At 46.0% G+C, this 17,164-nt stretch overlaps 2 protein-coding genes across 3 annotated transcripts in view; both read left to right on the top strand.

The window, feature by feature from the left end:
* LOC119658356 (glutamate receptor ionotropic, NMDA 2B) overlaps positions 1 to 5,115 on the top strand; it is a 28,357-nt gene extending 23,242 nt beyond the window's left edge. The window contains exons 8-10 of one of the 2 annotated variants that reach the window (XM_038065714.1): positions 3,634 to 4,141; positions 4,200 to 4,301; positions 4,349 to 5,115. In XM_038065714.1, the coding sequence (XP_037921642.1) occupies positions 3,634 to 4,141; positions 4,200 to 4,301; positions 4,349 to 4,400 (662 nt within the window). In that variant the 3' untranslated portion in view covers positions 4,401 to 5,115. The remainder of the gene's footprint in view (positions 1 to 3,633; positions 4,142 to 4,199; positions 4,302 to 4,348) is intronic. The other variant, XM_038065715.1, reaches the window with a different exon arrangement.
* A 6,021-nt stretch (positions 5,116 to 11,136) lies between these two features.
* LOC119657827 (mRNA cap guanine-N7 methyltransferase) lies at positions 11,137 to 12,654 on the top strand. The gene is made up of 3 exons (XM_038064945.1): positions 11,137 to 12,183; positions 12,237 to 12,413; positions 12,478 to 12,654. Exons 1-3 carry the CDS (start codon positions 11,244 to 11,246, stop codon positions 12,552 to 12,554), a joined length of 1,194 nt encoding a protein of 397 aa, XP_037920873.1. The 5' UTR covers positions 11,137 to 11,243; the 3' UTR covers positions 12,555 to 12,654.
* The last annotated feature ends 4,510 nt before the right edge of the window (positions 12,655 to 17,164 follow it).

Raw genomic sequence — 17,164 nt, forward strand, 5'->3', positions numbered from 1 at the left:
CAGTTTATAACCTCTAGCTCCTGTCAACCGCGAACTTTATTACTATTTTTGGCACTGCCCAATCTGGTTTTAAATTATATGTACTCAGTCAACTTGGTGGATGCCTCTTCCCGGAACTTATGATAACATTCTTCTTGGCTACCTTTTTCGGATTCGTAACTGAATTTGCGGTAATGCTAGCTGCATTTCCTTCATCCTCCAAAATATGACTTAATAGTGGACGTTCTCCAACATACCTTTGTCTGTTCCAAGAGCTTCGAGAAATCTCCCGATGTTAACCTTCGCGACGTTCCTTGCGCAGGGAGAATTACATCGAAAACTCTTCCTTCACAGCCTGGCCCGGAACTCCGTCGTGGATTTGATATTTGAACTATGAGTTCCGCTCCCCAACGCTATCTCCAGGCTCTCTTTCCATTTAGAGGCATTCAAGTGTTCTACCACTGAAGTCTGCCCAACCAGCGGTCGCTTCTCTGCGTCTGAGGTGACGTCTGCCAAAACATCAAACCTACCTCAAAGCCCGGCGGTCTTTCTGTGTAAACATCTGGAGGTTTGTCGAAACGCTGGGAACAGGTGAGACCGCGCAGAAGGATACTCCTAGAGATGGTGGCGATGCAGCCGACACTGTCGTAAATTCAGTTATGAACCTGATAACGACGGTCTGCGGAGCTTCTATGTCCAGAAGGGCATTGAGACGTGGCAAACCTTCAATATATTGGTAGACGGTGGAAATTGCAGAGCTTTGGAAGGAGTGTCGCAGACTCCGCCAGTTAAACCAACGTATAAACAACCGGGAGGAGGCATACACCATAATGACAGAGTATAGATCAGCCAAAAGGAGACTCTGCAGCGCAAAAAAAACCCTGTTCACTTAAGACCGAGCAGATAGACCACATTGTACGGGCAATATTCCCTGCGCACCCCATACGGAATGATGACGTCGGCACGGAGATCGCCGAAGACTGCCCATTTTTCTCTATAAAAAGATGGAACAGGCAGTCCTATCTATGAGAAAAAAGGAAACGCCAGGACCCGATGGTATTTCACCAGAGGTATACAAACAACATCGGCCAGACCTACTGCTCGGCGCATTCAACGCTTGCCTGAAGGAGGGCATTTTCCCTTCTTGTTGGAAGGCGACAAGGCATGCCCTGATCAGCAAAGGGAAAGGCCGCCATGAGTTGGCGTCTTCATATCCCTCGAATTCTTTGATTTGAAGGCTTCGCAAGACGGGATAGTAGAACTTTTACTTTTTATGTGTCTTCATTGGCCGCCTTTGTCTACCTGTTGAAAAAAATGCGGTCCAGTAGCTCTTCCAGTTTCATCAGCCCGTTTTTTCGCCTTTACTGACTTTTTTTCGGAGGAAGGTTGCAGACTGCAAGCACTTCATAACTGCCACTCATTTCTGACTGGGCTCCTACTCGACTTCACCTTCTGTCCAAATTCAACGATCTCCTCTAAGCTTCCTTCGTTCCTAGCTGCGTTTGCACCGGTGATCGTACTCACTCACCGGTGGGTACAGCCATGTCGCTGAACGCTGTGGCGAGAAACACACTTTCGCACTGTGCTTAAACCTAACTAGCTTTTGCCTCCTCTCCACCAACTCTTTGGTTTGTGGTTCTCGACTCTCTGCGGATTTTATACCGGAGTATCGTATACAAGGAAGCAGGCGCCAATAGTCAAGAACGGGTGCACTGCCCGGAACAAAATCTCTACTCCAATTCCCCGAGGACTAACCTATCCGCACCGGGACTCACAGACGGATCACCGCTCACTCGGACATGCGGGTTACTGATGCACAGAATCCGACCAAGGTCCCGAAAAGGCTAACTTTTCATATTCGACCCATCTTAACCAATCGCGTGCCCCAAAAGCCAAAGAACCAACAACATCGAATGGCAATGGTCAAATGAGAACAATAAAGATAGCAGACTACTACAAATTTCTTCTATCTAGGATCGAAAATAGCAACTGACAACAGCTATAACGCTGAAATCTATAAGCGATACCACGGCCGGTTGTGGATAAAATCCAGCTCAACAGGTTGCGGTGGTCGAGGAAGCCGTATATGTGAGGACGATCCAGCCCGGAAAGTCTATAAGGGCAAAGGAAAAAGAAGACAAGGCAGATCCTGCCTGAGATGAAGTGATGACGTAGGTCAGAACGCCAGACAGCTTTTAGGGATATTGAATTGGTAGACCTCGACGCAAAACCGGGATGTCTGGAACTTCTTACTAAGGCAGGCCTAGACCGGATACCGGTTGTTGCACCGTTGGTGATGATGATGAAACGTCTGCGCTTTGCAGTTTCGTCCTGAAGATGAAAACCAGACCGAGTCAGCGATATATTCAACGCTCTCACCATCCGCAGGAAAGGTAACTTTTCTTTTCGTCCTGCTTGCACGCTTCTACTGAATGCTACTTTCCTGTCAGTTCTCGAACAGGTTGTAGGCAGTCTAAACATCGGTAATAATTGGTGGGGTTACCCATATTCGTATTTTAAATACTACCCAACCAATTCTGATTTTCCAGCTGTTAAGAAGTTTGGTTGTATTGTTCTTCAACTTTCACCATAGCGAGTTTTTAACCTCAAAAATTCGCGGAGGTGATGCCTATCTCGTTGACTTTGGGCATTCATGTTTGACATATTTCGGATCTCCGAAGAGCACATAGGCTCCAGACTAGAAACGAAAGTCTTCTTTTCCAGTGGCCCCTTTAACCTCACACGGGACGTATCCTTTCCGTTTGTCTTTGGACTAATTCGGCGAAGATTCCGCCAACCCCATATGGAAAACACTTCCACTCCACTATTTTCGGGCTTAATCTTATAGTAAATTTTACCGCGGACCTCCGCGAAGGTCATGCCCTGCGTCCGTTTAATGAGCAAAGCTAGCGGCTCAACCATTCGTATCTCCCTTGCCTTCACCTTTCCCTTCTTCGCTTTCTCTCTCCTGCAGAGGGCTCGCCTTCTTCCGCTTTTGCCCCAATATGCTTCGAAATGAACCATTTGCTGTCGTTTGGCGCTTATGGTACTCTCAGCGGGAGCTACCACACAATTCCGAATGTAAGTTTGGTCTGGCAAAGGTAGTGGACTCCTACTCGGCGTAAGTTCAAAGTCATTTCCACAATTTCAACGATCACTCCAGGCTTCTCTCTTGCAGAGTAGAATAGTTGCCGTTTCTGCACTGACGATCGTATGACTTTGCGAACTCCCTTTGGACTGGTTGCACTCCAGGTGTGTCTCATCCGTGTCAACTACGTCCTTGAGTGATATGGAGAGCAACATTTTCGGCTCTCTGCGGAAGTATCATGTGCAGGGAAACGGACCGCAGTAGTCAAGAATGGGGCACTCTCGGAGAAAAAGCCTTTACTCCAGCTCCCTGAAGATTCACCTACTCGTAGCTGACCCTGGAACTCACAGATGCCAGATAGATCAGCCCTTGATCGGGCGATGCGGAATACTAATACTGGTCTAATGCACAGTATTCGACCAAGGTCCTAAGGGAGCTGACTTTTCTTTCGCGCATTTATCTAAGTCTTATTGACGATACCAGTTCACCCTTCCATCTCTATCAGCAGTTATGTTAGTATCATCCAAAGATTCAAATTCTAAACAAATTTTAATTACTTCTTCCAGGATATGGTCTAGCTTTCAGCAGAAACTCAAAGTACGTCCAAATGTTCAACAAACGCTTACTTGAGTTCAGAGCAAACGGCGACCTAGAACGTCTGAGACGTTATTGGATGACAGGAACTTGCCGTCCTGGCAAACAGGAACACAAATCCTCAGACCCTCTAGCCTTGGAGCAGTTCTTGTCTGCATTCCTATTGCTAATGGCTGGTATCCTGTTCGCAGCACTACTACTACTCCTTGAGCATGTCTACTTCAAGTACTTCCGAAAGCGTCTGGCGAAATCGGACCACGGAGGGTGCTGCGCCCTAATCTCGCTCTCTATGGGCAAAAGCCTAACCTTCAGAGGAGCCGTTTTCGAAGCTCAGGAAATTCTCAAAACCCATCGATGCACTGATCCCATTTGCGACACTCATCTTTGGAAAGTTAAGCATGAGCTGGACATGGCCCGACTAAGGATAAGACAACTTGAGAAAACCATGGACAAACACGGGATCAAACCACCACAAATAAAGTATATTTAATTTGGATCATAGAATTCCAGTGAACTAAGGATGAATGCAAATTTTCAGGCTCTTGTCAGCATCGGACCTCATCAACCATGACTATAAGGAGCGTCCTCCATTACTCGGGAACCTGAGCATTGGGGGCAGTGCCCAAGACTTATATCGATGGTAGAACTCGCGCGCTACAAACATTCACTCACAACTAATATTATCAGTTTTTTCAGGTCCTATAAAACGGAAATAGCGGAAATGGAAACGGTCCTATAAAATACCAAACCGCCATTACCACATTTTGTAACCATTTTACTATTCGAACGGATCCTTACGGAACTACGGAATTTAATTGAATTGAACGAGTCTATCTGAATTTGTTGTTAAAATATTTGTTGAATGTAGATCTGAAACTGTTAACAATAAATAATAAATGATATGTGGCGTGTTGGATACTGGGAAACAAAAATATAAAATTCTAAACCAAAGTATTAGACGAAATGAGTAAAAATATCAATGTTATAATAAGTGTCAATTTAAAAAAAGATAAAAAGCTAAAAAACCTTTCCAGCTGTTACGAATAATACGAAAAAAATCTAAAATAAACATCAATGGGTTCATTGAAATAAAAGAGAAAATTATTAATAATCAAAACTTTTGTTAAGTTTCAGATTTACAGGATTTATGACTCCATTGAGGAGCGAAACGATCTATACTCAGTATTACCTTCTGTTGCTCGAACTGATGTTAAAAGATTTATTTAAAATTACTCGAATTTCCTCAGAGACGAGTTGGGAGGTTAATGTTAACATAGAATTTAGAAAACACAAAATGAAAGCATAGGTTTTTATCGGAATTGCTGCCAAACAATTTTAATATGAATATGTATTAGATATCAAATAGCGTCGAGTCATTCAGTACACATGAGTGTAACCAAAATAAATGTGGAAGAAATAATAATTGGAATTATATACGTAAATGTTAGTCAAAATGCTTGTAGTTTTATTTTCAGACATCTAGAAAGTACAATTTATTGTAAATGACTGTGTGTGTGATTTTTGGACATTGTCCAGCTCGAGCCACAAGAATGTAAGCAGGGCGTCCACTCAGAACGACTGATGAAACGACAATAATAAATGCTTGAACTAGAAGACGGCATGCTGCAACAACATTTGCTTTCGTGCGCGACGTAAAGCTCGCTTCACATCTGTTGACAGATGTGTGTTGTTCAGCAGGGGTGCCCCATATTGGAAGTTTCTCGCATGAAATGCCCCGAAGTTGCTTATGGGAGGGAAGCTGATAGACAGAAAGGGTAGACACTTAATAATATACGGAACAAATGTTTATCTTTCCTTTCTTCCCAAATAAAAACTGTAAAAATTGGATGCATTTTTCTAGTTGCGCGTGATTAAAAAATTAATCAAACTTTTGTGCCTTTAACTTCACATTAAGTCTCTCTCCCTTGACCTCGTCCATTGTTACAAAACGATAGGTCGGTTATCGAACTTTACTTACTCAGTGATATCTATTGAATGCAACTTTATTGAAGTTAATTTATCGACGATTCTGAGGCAGGATGCAAGGTGACACATTAACACATCATCATCATCAACGGCGCAACAACCGGTATCCGGTCTAGGAACTCCAGACATTCCGGTTTTGCGCCGATGTCCACCAATTAGATATCCCTAAAAGCTGTCTAGCGTCCTCACCTACGCCATCGCTCCATCTCAGGCAGGGTCTACCTAGTCTTCTTTTTCTACTATAGATATTGCCCTTATAGACTTTCCGGGCTGGATCATCCTCATCCATACGGATTAAGTGACCCACCCACCGTAACCTATGTAGGCTATGGACTCGTCCATCCTCATATAGGGGGCCAAAAATTCTTCGCAGGATTCTTCTCTCGAACGTGGCCTAGAGTTCGAAATTCTGCTTGCTAAGATCCCAAGTCTCCGAGGAATACATGAGGACTGACAAGATCGTTGTCTTCTACAGTAAGAGCTTTGATCCTATGGTGAGACGTTTCGAGCGGAACAGTCTTTGTAAGCTGAAGTAGGCTCTGTTGGCTGACAACAACCGTGCGCGGATTTCATCATCGTAGTTGTTATCGGTTGTGATTTTCGACCCTAGATAGGAGAAATTGTCAACGGTCTCAAAGTTGTATTCTCCTATCCTTATTCTTGTTCGTGCTTGTGTTTGACCAGTGCGGTTTGATGTTGTTGGTTGATTCGTCTTCGGTGCTGACGTTGCCACCATGTATTTTGTCTTGCCTTCATTGATGTGCAGCCCAAGATCTCGGGCCAATTACCACCTGCTCGATCTGGATGAAGGCAGTTTGTACGTCTCGGGTGGTTCTTCCCATGATGTCGATATCATCAGCATAGGCCAGTAGTTGGGTGGACTTGAAGAGGATCGTACCTCTTGCATTTACCTCAGCATCACGGATCACTTCCTCGAGGGCCAGGTTAAAGAGGACGCATGATAGGGCATCCCCTTGTCGTAGACTGTTGTTGATGTCGAATGGTCTTGAGAGTGATCCTGCTGCTTTTATCTGACCTCGCACATTGGTCAGGGTCAGCCTAATCAGTCTTATCAATTTCGTCGGGATACCGAATTCTCTCATGGTCGTGTAGAGTTTTACCCTGGCTATGCTATCATATGCGGCTTAGATCAGGGAAAGAGATAAATAGAGTATAGTCGAAGTATTCCACTATGCTAAATCCTACCTGATCTCTCTTGACGACAGGTCCCGCGACAAGCCGACCAAGAAAATGCATACAATGTCTTTACAAACATGATGATCGGATTGAGTCACAAGCCTCGGAAAAATGCTAAGGCGTTCACCTCAGTCGACGCGGCAGGACGGGCCCCGGTCTTGTCGAGAAATGGGCAAGGGTTCTTGACGCATGGACAGCGTCAGGACGTAAGCAAGTTAGTCCGAACAAAACAAAAAAAAAACAAATACGTGTCTGCACGCTAAATGTTGGTACCCTAACTGGAAAGACGGAGGAACTCGCAAGAGCCCTTCGGAAAAGGCGCATTGATATCTGCGCTCTGCAAGAAACCTGATGTTCTGCTGCCAAAAGCTGCGACATTGAACGCGAACGCGGTAAAAATGGCTATAAACTTTTCTATTTTGGTAATCCACACACTCAACATGGTGTTGGCATTACCATCTCAGAGGGTTTACGTGATGCCATTAAAGAAGTCGAACGATTTGATGTTCGGCTGATGAGGCTCACCATTATATAAGCTGATTGCACTGTTCACTGCTTCACCGCTTACGCACCACATACAGAGATGCCGAGAAAGATGCCTTCTGGCAACTTCTCGATGAAAAGACTTGTCACGTGCCTGCTGACGACTATATTATTATTGCCGGCGACCTTAATGGTCACATGAGTGAAAAGGCAGACGGTAACAGGTGCCATGGGGGAAAGGGGTTCGGGGTGCGCAATGAAGGTGACGAGCATATAATCGATTTTGCGGACACCCATGACCTTGTACTTATGAATACATGATTCATCAAACGATTGTCTCATCTTCCTACATTTTATAGTGGGAACAGTAAAATGCAAATCGACTCCCTATGAGACCATCGCACCTCAACATCAGCCGTTGATTACCGTCCTGCGAATTAAGCCACCGATAAAACAGGGTGAGGAACGCACTGGCTGGCGGCCCATCAAATGGTGGCGATTTGATGAGAAGAAAGAAAAAACGATCTCACTCATACGATTGCCGACCATTACGAATGTGGAAGAATCGTGGAACCAAATGAAAGACATGATCCACAAAGTGGCCTCTGCAACCCTCGGGGTCACCAAGCAGGGTAAGCGGTACATCAACCGAGATACTTGGCTTTGGAATGATGATGTTGAAATGAAGGTCCGTGAAAAGAAATGCCTCTACCATAAATTTCTCGACGATAAAACGCCTGCTAATTGGCAAATTTATAAGAATGTCAACCGGGAAGCAAAGAAAGCGGTCGCTGTCACCCGAGCGAACCATTTCAAAAATCTTTACGATAAACTGGACATTCGGGATGGCGAGAGAGATATGTATCGACTTGCTAAAAGCCGTAACGAACCTACACAGGATATCGAACACTTCTGTACCGTAATGACAAGAACGGTACTTTGCTTACCAACCGTCGAGCCACAACGGATAGATGGCGAGAATACTTCGAACAGATTTCAACTGAAGAATTTGCTCATCCTCCACTTCCACAATCGCTTGGTGCTCTGAGGTGGCGGTGGGGGAGATGGGGCGGCAATCCTATCGGCCAAACCAAAACCAAGTGGCCAAGGAGAACCTCCATAGTGGTGGCACCGGGAGACGCTGTACTCACTTTGGTTTGCCGGCCGTGATGTAGTAGGCGAATGCTCCAAAGGCCTAATCAGGGCGATCAGACCGGATACCTTACCAGGGGTATACTGGTACCATGGGGACCGGGAAAGCCCCTGGACTCACATACTTCGGGTGAACTCCTGTTGTATGTGAGGACAGCTCGATTATTTGCGGTTGGCCCCCCTAGTGGGAGTTTCATGGTGGTTGTGGTTGTGCTCAAGCAAGAAGAGACCTTCGGGCCTCGACGTAGTGTTGCGTATCAACACAGGGGAAGAGGACCTTAGGATTAAGTCTCACGACAGGTGCCTACATAAAACACCATGGGCTTCACTATCAGCGCAACTGCGTCCCCACGTACTCGAGGAGGGTTATCAGACCCGAGTCTGCAAGGAACTCATCTGAAGTGGCTCTGGCACGAAGCCTCACCGGAAGTTATCTGGTACCATGGGAACCGGGATGGCCCTCTGAGAGCATATGCTCCAGGAGAATTCCGGTTATTTGCGGTTGGCCCCCTAGTGGGAGTTTCATGGTAGTTGTGGTTATGCCTACATCGCGGGCAGAGCTCCTCGGAGCTCGAGCGTTGAGTTGCGCTGTACAACTCGGGTGCCGTACTCCTTAGTTGCGGCAGAGGTGTTAGATAGGCCTCGCATCCACTGATATGAATGCTGAGCCTGCGCTCAGTATAAACCAGGATCGCTGTGCTTGCATGGCGGGGCTCTGATTGTAGTCCCAAAATCAATCCGTGTACGAAGAGGACCGTGGGATTATGCCTTCACGGCAGGTAATCACGTTAACCCCCCCCCCCCCCCCCGGAGTTACATGTCAGCGCAACTGAACTTGAAGAGGCAATAAAACAAATTAAATCGGCAAATCCACAGGTCCTGACGACATCGCATCTAAGCTCTGGAAAGCGAAGAGCTGAGACCCAACACTGTGGCTCAGTGAATTCTTTAATCGGGTTACTCAGGAAGGAAGAACACCATCTGACTGGCAAGAAAGTACCACTGTATAGTTCCGGTAAACCCTCTGCACTTTATTTCTCACCCGTCTGCTGGTATTGCCAGTACTGATCTGAATCAATCTAGCAATGTCCTGTCTTAGTGATTCCCGCCGACATTCCAGACAAATTTTCCATGGTGGATCTTTACGGTCAGTCAAACCAATAACACGAAAGCGAATCTTCTGACCGTGCAATCTGACAACTGACAACTGCACCACAATACACAAGTGATTATAGTTGCAGCAGCGACATATCAGCACACAGCTGAGATGCAATCTCATCATTGATTTGAGATAGAATTCCCGGAGTTGCTGGAGATGCATAGAGCCTGGGAATACCTGGTCTATGCAAAGGGTCCATATCCGAGAATTCTATACACGCTCTTTGGAGTTCGTCTGGGACCTCAGCTGTACGGTGGAGAAGAGTGCTTCGGCGAGTACTGAAACTGTTGCCTGTAGTGCGGTGTGGTGTTGTTGATGCCGCCGCCTCTGTCCCCATCGACTCTCGGTCACCAGTTTCTCCGATGGCCTCAAGTCGAACACGTTCCCTGATGGTCGCCGGGATTGTATCGCTGTTAGTAATAAAGCGGTACTGGTCTACGACTCACTGCACAGTCACGTAAGCGAATTGCGGGAAACGCTCGACGAATCTCTGGTGCAACAAAGAGCGCCGTTATTTCGTAGTAGGAGCGGATGATGAAGAGGTTCATTTCTTCAGTTCTCTTCATCCGCTGCCTACGCGAACCTGCTGAAGTGGTCGTCACAGATTGTTGCGAAACAGCTCCAGGAGGCGAAGCTGTGCTCCTGGTCGTCGTAGCGCCTAGACGTCGAACCGCCCCATGACTAGCGGTTTCGACGCCGTGCTGTTCATTACGAGAGCCCGACCCAGTCACCAAGTCAGACGAGTCCCGCCGGTTATCCGTACCGGACCTCAAATTTCTTCTTCTTCTCATTATTGGTGGTGCATTTTATCCCTAGCTACCAGGTGTTGGGAAAGCTTCCTTAGTGAGTAATCTGCAAGACTAGAAAGTTCCTGCACTTTCCTCCCACCCCCTGAGACGCTGCGGTGGCGTACAGCCATTCAGACTGAAGCTATCCATCCATCCTCCTTTCATAACCGGGCTTGGGACCGGCTTCGGCGAAGTTTTATTTTTATTATTATTATTATCTATGCAGGGAGTGTTTAGACCTCGATGCAAGCAACCATTTTTGATGACCCAACGTTCGCTATTGTTCGAATAATGTTTGACTGGGTTCGTTGGATTATTTTGACTTTCAAACAAGAGTCTGAAATATTGTTAATACACAAACAAATTTTTTTTAAATGTTTTTTAAATGTTAATGAAATTATTTCCAAATGTCTGAAAAAAGTTTCCGGGATTTAATTTAATCATAGTTTTGTAATTAATGTGATTACGTTTAACATAGTTTGTATTACTTATAATAATTTCCCCATGATATATTCACACAAAATTTCGTTAATGGTTTCATTTCAATACTTTTCCACCTTTTATTGTTTGTGATCGGTTTTCTGAATGCAATTAATTTTTAAAACTATGAAATTCCGGATTGTTGATTTTAAAACCAGCATTAATCACATATATGGTAACTCCGTCTGAATCTCCGAACCTAGCGCCTCTTGCGACAAAAACGTCGTCATCACCTAAAAAAATGTCAATGACACCGGCTTGACACCTTTCAATCCGTCAATTCGGTTCCAAGTTGTCGTTTCTTGTATTTCGGGCTTCTCTGCTTAGTAAATAGAAAATGAGCGACGAATACGAGGAAAGTGCGGTCAACAGCGACGACGACAACAACACAGACAGCCCAGCGCAAGCCAACGTTGAAAATGAAAGTGATTCGGACGCGGAATCTGAGCCAGCCGTGAAACGGCCCAAAGTCGAGGATCACACTAAGCTGGTCGCGACTCACTACAATGAAATCGAGGAAAAAGGCCTGGCGGAGCGCTCCCAGTCGCGGATAGTGTTCATGAGGAACTTCAACAACTGGATCAAGAGCATGCTCATCAACGAGTACTTGAACAAGCTCAAGGCTTCGCAGAAACTGGGCTCGCCTCTGCGAGTGCTGGATATGTGCTGCGGCAAAGGCGGCGACCTGCTCAAGTGGGAGAAGGGAGGCATCACCCATTTAATCTGCACCGATATTGCTGACGTTAGCCTGGAGCAGTGCGAATCGCGCTATAAGAAACTCAACAATCGCTTCGACAACCGATTCGGGAAGGTGTTCACAGCCGAGTTCTTCGCCTGCGACTCGACCCTGGTGCGCCTCAGGGAGCGCTACAAGGACCCGTCAATGGAACTTCACCTTGTCAGCTGCCAATTTGCCTTCCACTACTGCTTTGAGTCCATGGGCCAGGCGGAGTGCATGATCCGCAACGCGGCCGAGTGCCTGGCGCCCGATGGTTACTTCATCGCGACGATCCCTGATGCAAACGAAATCATGCGGCGGCAGAGACAGGCTGGAAACAGGTCGTTCGGCAACGACGTGTACAATATCGAGTTTATCTGTGATACCGAGAAACCTCCTCTATTCGGGGCCAAATACAAATTCAAGCTGGAAGGGGTGGTCGACTGTCCGGAGTTTTTGGTGCACTTCCCTACGCTAGTGAAACTATGTAAAAAGTACGGCTTAAAGCTGGAATCCAAGGTGGGATTCGCGGACTACTTCCAGAAAAGCTTGCCAGACGGTAAGTTCCACATTTCCTCTTGGATTCTTCCTTCTAAGATTTCTCTCCTTCAGGCAAAGGTTTACTCTCCCGGATGCAGGCATTAGAAACGTATCCAGCACAAAAGAACGCCAAATTAGTGGGCAAGGACGAAGATTACGCGCATGCGCAGGAGTATTTAGGACAAAATTCGAAAGGCGACCGGTTTAAAGTTGTGGGAACTTTGTCGAAACCGGAATGGGAAGTGGCAAGTAAGTTGCCCTTTTACACTGCAAATGGCGGGGAATCCTCACTGACTTTTTTGCTTGCTTTCAGCTCTTTACCTGGTCTGTGCATTCAGGAAATGCAAGACGATGTGGGACGCGGAGGGGAAGCCGGTCTACGACTGTTAAACTTTAAGATAAAGATTTTTTTGGTGTTTTAGTTAATGTAAGGCTCCGTTCTAGAGACATCGAGTATGCATAAATATTTTTTTTAACCATGCGAGTAAAATGTGACGATTTTCTGTTGAATATTTTTTAAACGAAATGAGTTTGTTTGTTTTTGGGCGCTTTAGTGCCTGTTGGATTGTTGCGAAGGTCTGGGGAGTGCAGAATCCTAAGTTTCGGGTCCCGAATGAGGTGCAGACTTCAAATACGCAGAGCTACGGAATCACACGCTGCTTTAAAGTGAGAATTCTATTGGTAAAAGCGTTTTGGTTGAAATATTGTAAGGTGTTCTGCCACCTGCACGTTGGTCCCCCTTTTTATCTAGGGTCCAGCAAACGAGAGAGCTCGGCATAGCTTTTATCGCCCGCAACATTAAAGAAATCAACGAAAAAATGAGTGCTCTTCGAACCGAAACTGAATTTTTCTACGTTTGGCTTACATGCTCCAACGGAAAACGAGGACTACTCATAAACGACGAACTCTATAGCCGTCTTGCGTCAGTATTTGATTCACAGCCCTCAAACGATGTGAAGATAATATGCAGCGACTTCAACGCAAAGATCGGAAACGAGTTTGTTCAACGTCTCCATAACATGATTAACGGAAACGCGAGCAGACCCTCACTACAGGATTCACAAAAGAACATGGGCCACTCCAGATGGGACGACATTAAACCAGATTGATCACTTCACTTCTCTCTGACTTCCTCCATGGTCAACACAGTCACAATCGCGTATTTCCGTCACGCAAGTTGCTAGCTCCTCTACAGCAATCCACTCCTAGCTGGAACAAACGACGTCTGCAAACGTAGTTATCAACGCCCGGTAGTGTTAATTTGGTGCTGAACATCATGCTTAACAGGCTCAGGGAGGTTACGCTCGGTAGTGATGTTGCAGTATCTTTGAAGAAGTGAACAATCAATAGAAAAGAGCTTGGGCGTGCAGTTTGAGATTCTTTCTGATGAGCTAAGGAAGGAAAACTGCCGCAAGAGATAGCGCAGAACTCTTTTCATTCATTCTTTCCTCCGCCTTTCCCAGCCCTCGTTTCTGTTGCGTGTCGTTTGTCTTTGCGGGCACCAAAAATCTGATATCTGATGCGTTCATAGGTGGGGCACTCACATAAAAAATATTCCGTGGATTCCGCTTTTTCATTACATGATGGACACGTATCATCTTGGGTAATTCCTATTCTGTACATATGCCCAGCTAATGAATTATAGCCTGTCAGAATGCCCACAATACTTCTGCAAGTCTTCCTGCTTTTCGACAGGATAAACTTTGCAGTATGTTTGCTTGGTTCTGACAGGAAAAGTTTGTCAAGCAGCATTAAAGCTTTGCCACCTGTCATTATGGGAAGCTTGTTCCCAGATTTTGATAGCAGAATCAACCAATGCTACTGACACCCCAATTGCTGGTTTCGGTCCGGGCATGGGCGAAGTTGAAGCCTCTTTTGCTAACGCATTCGAAATTTCATTTCCCTCTACACCACAATGGCCAGGTACCAGCAAGAGCAATTCCACCGTATTGAATCTAGAAACAAAGTTCAATCGGTTTCTACATTCCTGAATAATTTTTGAAGTGATCAAAGTACCACTAAATGCCCTCAATTCAGCTTGAATATCGCTACATATTGCGTTGCGCCTACCCTTCAATCGCTCGCCAATCATCCAGTTTACTGCCCTCAGGATCGTATACACTTCAACCTGAAAGATCGTTGTGTATTGTCTTAAGGAAAAATCCCACTTCTCGTTTTTATTCGAATGGTAGACTTCCGCTCCAGAACCATTTTCTGTTTTTGAGCCATCGGTGTAGAAGACGTCAGTATATCCTAACACGCATTCTTCTGGTTCGTCCCAGTTTTCACTTCGTTCCAAGATAACATCAAATCTTCTACCAAACAGATGAATCGGAAGGCATTGCGAAAACTAGATTCAGTTCTCCCAATGACTCTTCCGATGCTCTGTGCCTCCACATCCAACGTGTATTGACAGATTTTGCAGTTCGCATAGTAATGAGTTGATCAACATACTCCACAGAAGCGACGATAGCACACTTTCTTGAGGGCAGCCTTTGATCGCTTCCGTTTTTAAGTAGCGATCAACACCCACTTCAGTGCACAACAATCTCTGCGTTAGCATAGATTGCAAGTCTGTGACTTCTCACCACTTGGAGAGTTACAATCCTTTGTTTCGATCTTCATGTGTTTTTGGACACCCTTAGTGTAATAGTCAACTACCACAAGCTCCCCCATTACGACAAGGTGGTGCCCGAGGGGAGGGGGGACTGCTTCTCAAGAGGCTGTTCGAGCAGCTCATAAAACGCCTGTCAGTAAGTGAAACAGCTCAACTTAATGACTTGCAGACCGTGCGTCACGCCAACTACTGCACGAAATGAACCAGTTGCGCAGTAACGAAGCCGACACCAAGTTGCTACAGCTTTATGGTTGTAGGAACTTCCGGAGAGCACACAGGAGATAATGTCATGTGCGGATTCGGAGTCTCTGGATACGTTGGCCGCCACCGCAGATAAAATCCATGAGTTATGCGACCTGTGGTTGGGGAGGTGTCTGTGACACGCCAATCGCAAACAACCACCGTTTCTAAATTCGCTTTATGCAGCTTAGTAGTAGGTCATTGGAAATCTCGGCAAGAACCGGGTCATACTGGTACCAACGAGCCGAAAAGGCCATAAAATATACCAGCCCCTGCACTACTCTGGCGACCGCTATCCGAAATGCAGCATCACGTCGTCACATAATTTGCGACCCCTTGAGCCAGCGCCACTACCTTGTCAATAGATGTGCTGAAGTATCGGTTCTTCCTGCATTCTGGAATCATAATTTGAAACCGTAATCATTAGTCAAAGGGTAGTATAGGTCCCAGGGCGAAACGTGCATTGGTATCCACGATGAGCCATAAAACCTAGGAAACGCCTGCTGAACCAACACCAACAGCTCTACTACCAAACCCTATCTCCACCTCAAAGTGGTGACCGCCGGGAGCTCTTTCTTAACGAAAAGCTGCAGACGGAGAAGGATGAAGGTGAGTCAACAGACAAATGGTACCAACTGGTCCTCCAGATTAGAGGTTAGGATAGGACTGACAACCCTACATGAAAAACAACTCATTACGAAGCCATAAAAGGAGCCTCGGACTGGACGGATAACACATCCGAGAACCCGGCAACGTAAACGAATAATGATTTGCGCGTTTTCTCATGAAACGTGCGTTCCCTGTACAGAGAGGGAACTGCCAAGCAGCTAGCCAGTACCCTGTCCCAATATAAGGTTAATGTAACAGCATTAGACAGGGACCGGTTTACTGGAGAAGAGCCACTATACAATACATTATAAGGGTCATTCAATTTAGAAATATAAGCCTCATTTTGGCTCACGCCCCTACAGAGGAGAATGCAGAATCCGAGAAGGATACCTTCTACGAGCCAGTAGAACGAACCCGCGAAACCTGTCCAAGGTATCAAAATCATCCTTGGGGATTTTACCACCCAAGTAGGGAAGGTGCCCGTCTTCTGGCGATACCTTGGCTGATTTTTGGAATTACCGGCTTTCGCGAGGGAAGCGGTCCACAAACAAATGTGGTCCTCTCCATATGGGACCACTTTCAACCAAATTGACCACGTGTTGATCGAAAACCGTCACCTCTCAGCCTTGAAGAAAGTCAGAACATATCATCAACAATGGCGCAACAACCGATATTCGGCCGAGGTCCACCAATTCGATATCCCTAAAAGCTGTCTGGTGTCCTGGCCTGCACCATCGTTCCATCGCAGGCAGGGTCTGTCACGTCTTTTTTTTCTACCACAGATATTGCCCTTATAGACTTTTCGGGTTGCTAAAGAGGTTTCTTTGGCTTCTAGTTGCTTGTCCTACAACTACCGAGTCGATAATGCTTTTTGCATCCCCTTGACCCAACTCGCCAGTCCTTCTGCTTCTCGGACAGAATGTTGTTGGTCTCGAGGTGCGCATTGACCCTTCTACTATTAATGGACGTAATGAATTTGTAGAAGGTTGGTAAGCAAGTAATCGGTCTTGTGTCTGCAGGGTCCTGCACCGTGTCCTTCTTAGGGATAAGGTAGGTAATCCCCGCAGTGAGAAAGGCCGGAAATTTTGGACGCCCTTTTGGGATGGCATAGTTTCTGTAAACCTTCTGCACTTTATTCCTCACCCGTTTGCTGGCATTGCCAGTGCCGATTTGAATCAGCTTAGCAATGTCCTGCCTTAGTGAGTCCGGCCGACGTTCCAGACGAATTTTCCATGGTGGATCTCTTCGGTCACTCAAACCAGTAACACGAAAGCGAATCTTCTGACCGTGCAATCTGATACCTGCAGCTGCACCACAATACACAAGTCATTGTAGTTGCAGCAGTGACATATCAGCACACATTCGAGATGCAATCTCATCATTGATTTGAGATAGAATTCCTAGAGTTGCTGGAAATGCATAGAGCCTGGGAATACCTGGTCTATGCAAAGGATCCATTTGCAGGAATTCTATACACGCTCTTTGGAATTCGTCCTGAGCCTCAGCGGAATCCTCAGCTGGACGGTGGAGAAGA

This window comes from Hermetia illucens, chromosome 5, assembly GCF_905115235.1.
Source record: "Hermetia illucens chromosome 5, iHerIll2.2.curated.20191125, whole genome shotgun sequence".
Lineage (NCBI taxonomy): Eukaryota > Metazoa > Arthropoda > Insecta > Diptera > Stratiomyidae > Hermetia > Hermetia illucens.

Coding starts and splice junctions, on each gene's coding strand:
- LOC119657827 (XM_038064945.1), top strand. CDS start 11,244: ATGAGCGACGAATACGAGGAAAGTGCGGTCAACAGCGACGACGACAAC. Junction 12,184..12,236: donor CCAGAAAAGCTTGCCAGACG/GTAAGTTCCACA, acceptor TCTCTCCTTCAG/GCAAAGGTTTACTCTCCCGG. Junction 12,414..12,477: donor ACCGGAATGGGAAGTGGCAA/GTAAGTTGCCCT, acceptor GCTTGCTTTCAG/CTCTTTACCTGGTCTGTGCA.